The sequence below is a fragment of the Pungitius pungitius genome, chromosome 1 (genome assembly GCF_949316345.1).
Source record: "Pungitius pungitius chromosome 1, fPunPun2.1, whole genome shotgun sequence".
NCBI classification, from domain to species: Eukaryota; Metazoa; Chordata; class Actinopteri; order Perciformes; family Gasterosteidae; genus Pungitius; species Pungitius pungitius.
The window spans coordinates 14,979,030-14,990,259 of record NC_084900.1 but is presented as its reverse complement, the minus strand read 5'-3'; the positions used below and the strand labels follow the sequence as shown (position 1 = coordinate 14,990,259).

The window sequence follows — 11,230 nt, the reverse complement described above, 5'->3', positions numbered from 1 at the left end:
ACAATAAAATAAAACACCCATTTCAATAAACACAATAAAGTTTATTATTTTTGTTCAAGTATGGTGGTTTGAATTCTTCATCAGACCTAAGTTAGATCATTTATCTTTTTTCTTTTTTCAATAAACACATGAAAGACACTACCTAAGGTTCTATGTTATTTAATCTTTATTGATTGGAGAGTCACTGCTACTTCAGACTATCTACATTACAGGATTCCACCAGTGGAGGTCGCTTTCGTGCGAGCTGCTAGTTTTGCTGTGCTTTTAGTGTTGCTTTCAGTGTTGAAAAAAAGAAAATGTTTATTATGCAATGCAAGTAAAAGAACACATCCAGTGAATGTTTTTGAATTCTATCAATAATCTTACTAATCAGTACGATTGACACCAATCCATAGGGGCGGATTTAGAAAGACATTTTAATAAGTAATGTAAAATCCCAGTCGCCAGAGACTGCAATACTTCTGACTCACTGTGGGGGCAGCACTGCGTAATTCCCCGAGAAGTTTACTGGTAATAAATAACCAGAAGAAGAATAAGAAGAACAGCCTCTCCTTCGCTAGCTAGCTAGCTGCGGGAAAGTAGCGTCAAACAAATCAGGTATCGTAAAATGTACCTTCATAATACGTGTCTAAAATGTTATATACATTTCGGTTGAAGACAATAAACCAGAACAACATTCTTTTTGGATGGTTGTATTTAATATACGTTCGCCGAGAGGGGGGAAGTTGTCTTTGTTTTGATTCGTGTTAACGAAAGTCGGGCTTCAATGTTGTGTTTTTCACCGAAGGCCCGAACTGTTGTGACTCGCTCGTAAACTAAGGAGCTAATTCCCAAATCCGTTGTAACGTCATTATACGTCACACAAATGCCTTTCTTCATCCTCTCATAAGATAACCGTTCTTTGTGTACTCGTTAAAGGATATTATCATAATGAGTTATGCGGAGAAGCCGGACGACATAACAAGGGAAGAGTGGATGGATAAGCTCAACAACGTCCATATTCAAAGAGCTGATATGAACCGGCTCATTATGAATTACCTGGTCACAGGTGAACTACCGTTTTTTATTTGTTATTAATATTCAGTTATCTCCCACTCTGTGGCGGTGCATGCATGAGGAAATGTGCAGGATTTTCACCTCTATTTCGGTTCAATAGAGGGCTTCAAGGAAGCAGCGGAGAAGTTCAGGATGGAGTCTGGAATAGAACCTAGTGTCGACTTGGACTCCCTAGATGAGAGGATTAAGATCAGAGAGATGATCTTGAAGGGACAGATCCAGGACGCCATTGCACTGATCAACAGCCTGCACCCAGAGCTGCTGGATACTAACCGTTACCTCTACTTCCACTTACAGGTGAAATAGAACTAACTGCCTACAATTTGGTACACATCTACGTCTTGCACTTTTGGCAATATCGCTTCTACTCGCATTCACGCCCTGTTGCGTCCTTCGCATTTGCAGCAGCAGCATCTGATCGAGCTGATCCGTTTGAGGGAGACCGAAGCGGCCCTTGAATTTGCCCAGTCACAGTTAGCAGAGCAGGGGGAGGAGAGCCGAGACTGTTTGACGGAGATGGAGAGGACGCTGGCGCTGCTGGCTTTCGACAACCCCGAGGATTCACCCTTTGGGGATCTGCTCAATATGATGCAGCGACAAAAGGTACGCTGGGAGCATGTCGGTAGAGTTCATAACTGTCTTGTCTTTCAAAGTCTACAGTGTCATAACCCGTCTCCGTCCCTCAGGTATGGAGTGAAGTGAATCAGTGCGTGCTAGACTATGAAAACAGAGAGTCAACACCCAAGCTGGCCAAGCTGCTGAAGCTTCTGCTTTGGGCTCAAAATGAACTTGACCAAAAGAAAGTGAAGTATCCCAAAATGACAGACCTCAGCAAGGGAACCATCGAAGACCCAAAATAAGGACCTATAGTGAAAACATACAACACCATACCAAGAAACGGACACACTTCCTTTATCTATTTATACCCCAAGAAGCTGGCTCCTATAGAGTACAACCTTTTCTTTTTTTGTAAGGGTTGCTTTTTGATACTTTAATAACTCAGAATGTGCAAACTGGATCGATGGCATTTCAAAATGACTTCTCATACTTAAGTAACATGCAGACCGTTATTATAATTGACATATTTGTTTATGTGAAATGGGTATATTTCATTTCCTCTAGTTTTTCTGTCTGTTGGCAGGGAAAGTTGTCGCCATAGAAAAGTGTGAATAAAGCCTAAATTAGGCTGTCACTATCCATGTGTGACGGGTTTGATGTTCAGGGAAAATGGTTGTCTAGGTGTGCACTTCCTATAATAAACAAACCTTTACTTTACATCCAGACATACACATTTCAGCTAGTAATTCTTAACTAGTATTCTGTGACGGCATTAGCCAAAACGAGATACTCGAGATCTTTCAACCTACTGTGACTTTGAAAGTTGAATTTAGCTTGATGCTTGAGACATTATAAAAAAGATGCAAAAATAGACATAGCTATACATCACAGCAGCAGTTAACAAATGGATCAAGGCAAGATTCCTGAAGGGTAAAAAAAAGTTTAGAGGCAGCCTCAGTTTCATGAAGTTATAAAATATCACAGATATTAAAAGTTGAATGAATACGTCTGTCTGCAGACGAGGACACTTGATGACATGTGTGGAACAAGTAGCTCTTTTGCTAAATTTGATGTGCTTTTTTTTTGCTGGGATATTGTTTTGCAATAAACGTGGAATTTGAAACTGCGCAAGTCATAAAAGACTTCAAAGCTTTGAGTATTTTTTATGTATCTGACAATTATAAAGTACATTTACTTGAGTATCCAGGTGAAGGTAATATCTTTCCACTTCACTACATGTGAGAAAGAAACACAATTAACTCCAGTAGAGACAACAAAGATTTGTAATTCATTCTCAATATATGAGGCAATAGGTTAAACTATTTACCCGAGCGGTTAAACTACAATCTGCCTCCGATACAACATGCTTACGTTACATTTCACATCAGAAACAATGATCCAACAATACGTATATCACTCCATCAGTGACAGTGTAAGTAAAAGTATTTAGGCATTACTAGCTAACCTCTCCGAAAGTATTCAAAAAATGTTGAGGCGGAGGCATCACATTTCATGAGTACATCACATGTTTGCTCTGTGAATGTTTATCTGTAAATCCACAGATTTTGCATGGTGAGCACTTTTTGGTGTAATAATGTTTTTAATACTAAAATTTTAACTCCAGGACTTTAAATGCATTGTAAATATGGCAAATTCTATTCAAATTTCTGAATGTTTCTTCCTCTGTGAATAAAATATATTACTTTTAATGTGCTATTTGGGATGTAGGGCTACTTCCTGACCACTATGATGGTACAGTTTACCATCATACATCGTGTATTTAGTATATAATTAACCTTCTTCAATGAAACTTTTAGTTCTTCTCCCTTACTGTGTGTTACACACATTATTATGGATGGATTGTGTATCCTTGTAACTACTTGCACAGTACGTCATGTTTCTGTTCAAACACAATGACATGCGTAACATTTCACACTGTAAATATGAAACTTTTACCAAAATAGAATAAACACATTGCTTATAAGGCGAGTCCTTCCTCCAGCAGCAGCCCACAGGAGGAAAGGGCCGCTAAAAGTCGCGCAGACTGCTGCGTGTTACATAACGAGAGCCCGCTGCGTGTTCCACACCAGCGCGCAAACACACGTCTCCACCCGGAAAGGACCGGTCAGGTGGAGCCTCGGTACATCCTGGTGCTCAAACGATGCTCCCGTAGACGGACCCCCCCCCTCCGCTCCGTGTATTTGCACCGTCACGATTGGAGACGCGCGCAAGAGGACCGGAGCCGTGCGTCATCGAGGATGACACCGGGCCGCGGTGTGTGTGAGGACCCTCCGGTAAGGAGCTCGTTTAACCCTACCGATCACCAGAAGAACTGCGTGGCGGGCAGGAGAGAAAAAAACTGACACGTGGATTACTCCTCCTCGGTCATTAGGGGGGGGGGGAAACACAAACGCACACACAGGGACACACACACGCAAGCTCAGTTCTGCGGTCATCGCCCGGCTGGTTATGGATCAGACCTTCGCGTTCAGATATGGTTTGTAACTTTGTCACAAAATTGACTTTTGACGACTCCGTCGACCGGAAACAAAGTGACGAAGAAGCAACCCGACGGATGAGAGGAAGGAGCCGCCGATAACTCGCGTGTTGAATGGCAGTTATTCAAAAACATGGCAAGAAACACAGTCCCGACCTGGTGTGTCAGAAGGAGAGCGCCCCGCCCGACAGGACCGGACCCCCCGGGGGCCACAAGAAGTGGTCCGAGCACAACAACACCACCTGGTCCAGGTAACGCGTTTTAACATAGACTTTATTTCTGGCGGCGCTGGGTTTTCCCGGGGGGACGTAAACGTCACACGTGTTTATCCGAATCCTCCGAGAGACGATCGGTTAACCGACGTTAACGGTGAGAGTCGGACTCTTAATGTCCCGCACGAGGAGTGTTGATATCTGTGAGATGTGGACATGTCTCCATGTGAAGGACCTCTGACTTGTCCTACTGGTAAAAAAAAAAGAAGTGACACGTAGGAGCTTTTGCTGGGTCAGATGTGATGTGGTAGAGCCACAGATGTAGAGATATCAGGTTCAAAAAGGAAGTAGCGTTTTTTCCTTTTAAGGGAAGTGGTGTTTCCTTTACGAAAAATGCTCCATCAGTTATTAGTTCACCGTTACACCCATAAACCAGATCTTAACTCTCCATCTGAACCCTAATGAAGATGCACTTTAAGAAGGTAGGGTACCAAACCAGAGAAGGTTACCTAACTAGTGTCTTCTCAGGTGGGGTTCTAAGATTCTAGAACTTTCTAAAAGTGGTGGAACTCCACGTAGCAGCTTCATTGACTCCTATTGAGTGTACTCTTTATACATCATGTGGTTTTATGTCAAAGGTTTCTTGCATCAATGACCCCTGATTTCCCCCCCCCCCCCCGTTCACCTACAGACCAGTGGCGAGGGTATGGACCGGGGTGCTGCTGCTCGGGACGTGCCTCCTGTACTGCGCCCGCGTGGCGATGCCCATCTGCGCCGTCAGCATGGCGGAGCAGTTCCAGTGGAGCAAGAGGGAGTCGGGCATGGTGCTGGGCAGCTTCTTCTGGGGCTACTGCTTCACCCAGGTCTTCGGAGGCTACGTCAGCGACCGGTGGGGAAACCGCACTCCTGTTGTGTTGTCTCACCTGTTTCATCTCCCCGCCAAGCCCGTGTTGCCTGAAATGGAACGCGCTCACACGGGGCGGGTGACGCCGTTGTGTTCGGGGTATTTTTGTGTCGTCATGCCGTTGGCTCTGTGTCGATCAGATAAGACTTGCTTTGGAATGAAAAGTCAACGCTGAGATCCGTCCGCCTGTGCGCTTTGTCTCCGACAGCGTTGGAGGGGAGAAGGTCCTGGTGCTGTCGGCGGCGGCCTGGGGCTCGATGACCGCCTTCACCCCGATCCTGGCCTACTTCTGCTCCCAGCCGATCTTCTCCATGACGCTGGCCCGGTTCCTCATGGGTTTGTTGCAAGGTGAGCCGGCCTGGAACTGTCATAACTCCTCGGGAGGGACACAATTTCAATTTGCAAAAACAAGTTGATAATAAAAACAAACAACGAGCCTCTCGCCTGTCAGGAGGAGGGAAGCGTCACAAGCATTCCACACATTCCTCCCGGGGGGGGTTTGTCTTACTCGATGACTCGCATCGAGTCAGCCTATGTTTGTTTTATGCAGTGAGGTCCAAAGTCCAGTTAAATTTGCATTTTTTATGAACTTCAATCATTCAGTAGCTCACCAAATGGCATTTATAGACCTCTGTTGACCACTATTCGGAATTACGACATGTTTACTGTGTGGCATCTTTATTTTGTCCTTGTTTACCTGGCAGGAGGTGTGTCTGTTGGCAGGAACGTCTTGTTACGCAACCGGAGCAGGAAGATGTTCAATATTGTCTTTTTCTGTCCTGATTGTAGGGGTGCATTACCCGTCCCTGGCGAGCCTGTGCTCCCAAAAGGTGGTGGAGAGTGACCGAGGCTTCCTCATGAGCACCGTGGCCAGCGGCTCCTACCTGGGGTGAGTCATAAGGGGAGGGGGGGAGGGGGGGGTGATTGAGTCTGATTCGCCAGATATGTAATGACTCGACTTCTCTCTTGATTTATTCCCTCAGTACACATTGTGAAACATGAGTTCATGGTCTCCGTCTCTAGTTTCAAGTCTTCGTCAATACAGCATGATGTTTATTTTGTGAGTTATGGTCCATTTAGAGTCAAACAGACCATAAAGCAGGGGATGCTTTAGCGCGGGGCTACACGTTGATTGGCAGGTTTCTACTGTGGCGTTGTCTTCACTTGTTGTTTTCACTTAATGAACATTCATTTCAACATTCTTAGTCTCTTATTCAGCCATCAGTTGTACTTAGCTCCACCCTCTCGTCTCTCAAACCAGTGGGTCATGTCCCCTTTATGATCTTTTTTATCTTCATGTGTTTGCATCTCATAGTTGTGGTGTCCAGGGTGTGTTTGTTTGACTTGCCGTCTCTCGTGACCTTTTGTCCCCCTCAGCACTCTGGTGATCGGCGGGGCCGGCTCGCTCATGCTGGACCTGTACGGCTGGCAGAGTGTCTTCTACGTGTCCGGCCTGCTCTCGGTCCTGTGGGCCTACTGCATATGGAAGTACCTGCTCAGAGGAGAAGGCAAGGGAGCCTCCTCAGCGGCCGCTGTGTGCTCACTGTGTGTGTTCCTCTTGTGTGCTCACGTGCATGTGTGCGTCTGCAGGACCGATCATCACCCTGGAGTCCCTGGGGGGTGGAGGGTCCCAACCCAAACTGTCCAAAAGACACTGGCTGAGGCTCCTCAGACAACCTGCAGTCTGGTGAGATGAAGGACGTGTTGGTTGGTTGTTGGCTGTGTGTAACCTAAGTATCTCAGCCTCAACAGCTCATAATGTGGTAGAACAGCTTTTATATGTAGAACACAAGGCCTCTGGACGCCACTGCTTTGAATAAATTATATATGAAAAACCTTTAGAATCAAGAGCGGAATGAAATTGTAAAGTTTGGTTGACGTAAGAGCTGCTGAAGAGGATTTCTGAACAAACTCTTTTTAAAGATTTTCCCATAACAGAAATACATCTAGAGAAGGAAACAAGTAGGTCAAATGATGAGAAGTTACTCAAAGGAATGGACTCGCTTAGTTATATCTTGAACTCGATGTTCATTTGTTCCTCTGTTTTCACGCCCATCAGCGCTGTGATCGTCACCCACCTGTGCACAGCCAGCACCTTCTTCACGCTTCTGTCGTGGCTGCCCACCTTCTTTAAGGACACTTTCCCCGACGCAAAGGTGACTTCCTGCACACAACCTGAACGTCAGAGCAGGGCTTCAAGTAGAACGATCCCACAGGGGTCCAGTCTGTTGAGATGCTTTTAATGCTAGCCGCTACGGCTGACCGCCATGTGCAGGCGACCCACCACACTGGTTCACACGTGTGGCCTTCTCTGCAGGGCTGGGTGTTCAACGTGGTCCCCTGGCTGGTGGCCATCCCCTCGTCCCTGTTCAGTGGCTTCCTGTCGGACCACCTCATCGGTCAAGGTAGCGCCGCCTGACGGCCAGATGGTCAGCTTGTACCCACGAGGCGGCTAAGTAACTCTCTCTTGGTCCCCACAGGCTACGACACCGCCTCCGTGAGGAAGATGATGCAGGTACGAGGCGTGACATATCACGTGCTGTTCTGTTGTTTTAGTCTGTATTCATTTTATTTATATATAATATATCACTTTTTGAATTCCGATTGAGATTGTGAGTCTCATTGGCTCTGTTAGTTTTTCTCCATGGGCGTGTCCAGTGTGTTTACCCTCCTTCTGTGTGGCAACACCACCTTCACCTGGGCTGTAGCCTTCGTGTCTGCCACCATGGGCTTCACCACCTTCAGCCACAGGTACATCTGATTAGTGAATTCATATTGACTCCGATATGTCTCCGAATGTCGGTCCTTAAAATCTGCAGTAACACTAGTTTTTTTTTTAATGAGTTTCTAATTGTTCATGTGTTGCATTTCCATGTCAGGAACCATTCAGACACAGTCAGGTGTTTGCAGACAACCAAAAAGTTAGGACTAAGACGAGTGTTTTAATGCAGAGCCTTTAAGGGTTTGAGTTCCGCTCTGTGACACTTATTCTAATCCACAGAAAACAAAGATAGATTCCTCTTCATTCGTCTCTTTTGTTGCCATTTAAACCTCACATGTGTGTCTTTATACAATAATACAAAGGTTCAGAAGGTGACCGACCTCTTCTCTTCTTTTTCAGCGGCGTATCTGTAAATGTTCAGGACCTCGCTCCCTCCTGTGCTGGAGCGTTATTCGGTGAGTTCCATAAAAACCTTTTTTTTTTTTTTTGTTAAACTGAGACGATCAAAGTACGGAATCTTTAATCTGACGCGCGTCCCTTTCACAGGGGTCATGAATACGTGCGGGGCGTTCTCAGGTGAGTTCCTGCCACATGGCGGCAAAGTAGCGAGGGACACGAGCCGTCAGTCATGTGCACGTGCATTCTTCATCAAGGGAACTCGGGGTCCTGTGAGGGTCTGTGTGTTTAAACATGCGTGTGTGGTATGGCCTGAATGGCGTTCCCCGTGCAGGGGTCCTCATGGTGTATTTCTCGGGGTACCTCATCGAGACCACGGGCTCCTGGACCTCTGTGTTCGGCCTCATCACCGCGGTCAACCTGCTGGGCCTCTGCACCTTCCTGGCCTTCGCCGAGGCCCGCCGGGTCGACATCGACCCGAGCAAGGCCCGCCACGCCAACATCCACATCTGAACTAGGGGCCATCGGACGGAGCCCACCCCCCCCACCCCCTCGGGGCATTGGCAGAAAGCCCTTTTTGATCGGTGTCTGGCTGAGAAGGAACGGCGAGAGTTTACTGAAAAGCACACTGTGGGATCTGTTCACTCAGTGAGGAGCCCCCCATACGTGAGAGGGACGGATGCTGTGGGGGGGGGGGCACCTGAAGTCTTTTATTAGCTGGCTGAGTGATACCTCATTACCAAGCCCCTAATTACCTGGCGCTCTAATGTCCTCTTCCATTTACCTGCTACTGTCCTCGTCTCCATGGTTACAAGCTCATCTCATCGCTGCAGTCGGGGGGGGGGGGGCGGTACAAGGCTTTGATGGGGCGCATTCTCCCTGTTTGTTGCTTTTAAAGAACATGTTTGGGGTTGAGAGACCGCGGTTGTATGTAATAGAAATACCTCACTTGATTTATTTCGGGATTACTTTGGAGTATATTTATATTTCTTGATTTCGTTTTTTTTTTTTTTTAAATGAATATTTTAAGATGGAAAAACACATCGGGTTAAATGAAGTATGAACAGTACGACGAGCCGCGTTAGTTTTCCTAACTTCCTTTCTGACCTCCACCTCGTAGGAAAGAAACGTCTTCTCATAATATCTTCTCAGTGAAAGCGGACAAAATGAACCGTGATGATTCTAATTCTGAGGCTCAGTGGAGGAACTGAAGAACATTAACCTCCGGCTGAATGTAGTTTGTAGCGTTTAGCGCTTCATCATCAGTGCAGATGTTCTTTCATTATTCATTCATTCATTATGTTGTGCCTTTTTCAAGAGGAGGTGATGTGTCTGTGTGTCATGACCGACACACAAAGCGCGTTCCACAAACCCTCAGAAGTGATATTCTTTTTGTAACGTTGTTACATAGTTTTGGTCGTGTTTACAGAAAAGTGGGCCAGGATTTATTGAAAACATTTAGTCTCTGCCTCACAGAGCAACGATACGCTTTCTGTACATCAGCCGTATTCAGATTGTTGTTTACTGACTATTTACAATAATTTATTTAATATAAAATCTGATACGTCACTTTGATTCCGTACTGACTTTGTGTTGGTGTGATTGTGTGTGTCTACACCTCCTGGTTACTGAAAGCCGTTACATGATACAAACTCTGAGGCTTGTTGTTGCGTGTAGCGGTTCAAATGTTAAACATGTAACCCGTTACATGCTACGTTTCCCCTCTCGGCCCCTGGAAGCCTTTTGATACCTGTAAGATATGTACGATGCAAATAATACATTCCTGCAGTAAAAATGCAGTATTCTAAAGCTTTTCAGATGTGTTGTATTTAAAAGCATATTTTACTTCCAATTAAAAAAAAGTATTTTGTCAACCTGTGTGTGTTCTCTGCAGTGCCACGAGGAGGCAGCACAGCACCAGCGATGAGGCCTCTCACGCTGCCACAAAGCACAACTTTGCTTTAATGCAGCGTTTAATTACAGTGGGTAGAAAAATACATTTATTTATGTGTTTATTTTAACACTTTGTCTGTTTGCTGTAGATGTTTCCTAAATTCATTATATGAAAAAAAATAATTAAACTTTTCATGAAAGTTGCCGCATCAACTGAGGAAGTGATGATTTCTATGTATTTTATTTTTTTCATTAATTTACCTGTAGTTTCACATTGATAATTTGACCAAATTCATCTTTAAAGGCCAACATGAGTGTCTGATCCAATAATCCTCACTTCACCAGCTTTTTAGATAAACCAAATGTTTCATCCATCTGCATATTCTGATGGGTTTTAAAGAATTGCATTGTCAATAGTGTGATTTAGACTTTTTAATCCAAATATCATGGTGAAAATATATTTCCTTTTAATGAATGTTGACAGTATTTTCTGATTCATGCAGTGGTCCTGTATATGTGTAAATATGCAAACTAGTCATATTTAATAACATCTGGCCTCATTGTTTATTCAAACGTAACATCTCAGAACTTCAGATCACGTTTGACCTCAGGGTCAAGAACCTGGAAACCGTTTGTCGGTCCGCGAGCATCCGTCCATCGGGGGGGGGGGGGGGGGTCGTCCAGCGCCGTCCCGTCCGCGAATCCCCGGCTCCGGGGCTGGGCGGGACGTATGTGGCGGCGCCATATGGCGGGATGCTGTGTGCCATGTTGGCTGGTTGGCACTGCCCACGTGCGAATGGCCAGACGCTAGTCAACCCAACCCACTGCGTCTCATGGGACCGAGTGGCTCGGGTTGCCATGGAGACGGGCGGCTTGTGGCTGCCGCGTGGCGACGAAGAGGAGGAGGAGGAGGGATGGGGGAGGTGGGGGGGTCACAAGTGAGTGAAAGTAACGAGTCAGATAGAAGTCAGAGCCGCTCGCACACAAGCGGC

At 45.7% G+C, this 11,230-nt stretch overlaps 2 protein-coding genes across 2 annotated transcripts; both read left to right on the top strand.

Moving 5' to 3' along the window:
* Positions 1-475: 475 nt before the first annotated feature.
* On the top strand, positions 476-2,756 carry LOC119222675 (glucose-induced degradation protein 8-B homolog). Its single transcript, XM_037479485.2, has 5 exons — positions 476-597; positions 919-1,048; positions 1,157-1,353; positions 1,462-1,659; positions 1,743-2,756. Exons 2-5 carry the CDS (start codon positions 931-933, stop codon positions 1,914-1,916), a joined length of 687 nt encoding a protein of 228 aa, XP_037335382.1. The 5' UTR covers positions 476-597; positions 919-930; the 3' UTR covers positions 1,917-2,756.
* Positions 2,757-2,893: 137 nt separating this feature from the next.
* Positions 2,894-10,804, top strand: slc17a9b (solute carrier family 17 member 9b). Its single transcript, XM_037479484.2, has 13 exons — positions 2,894-4,362; positions 5,015-5,212; positions 5,436-5,575; positions 6,017-6,116; positions 6,605-6,735; positions 6,818-6,914; positions 7,287-7,383; positions 7,545-7,632; positions 7,708-7,742; positions 7,863-7,978; positions 8,349-8,404; positions 8,496-8,525; positions 8,680-10,804. The coding sequence occupies exons 1-13, from the start codon at positions 4,226-4,228 to the stop codon at positions 8,856-8,858; spliced, it is 1,404 nt and encodes a 467-aa protein (XP_037335381.2). The 5' UTR covers positions 2,894-4,225; the 3' UTR covers positions 8,859-10,804.
* The last annotated feature ends 426 nt before the right edge of the window (positions 10,805-11,230 follow it).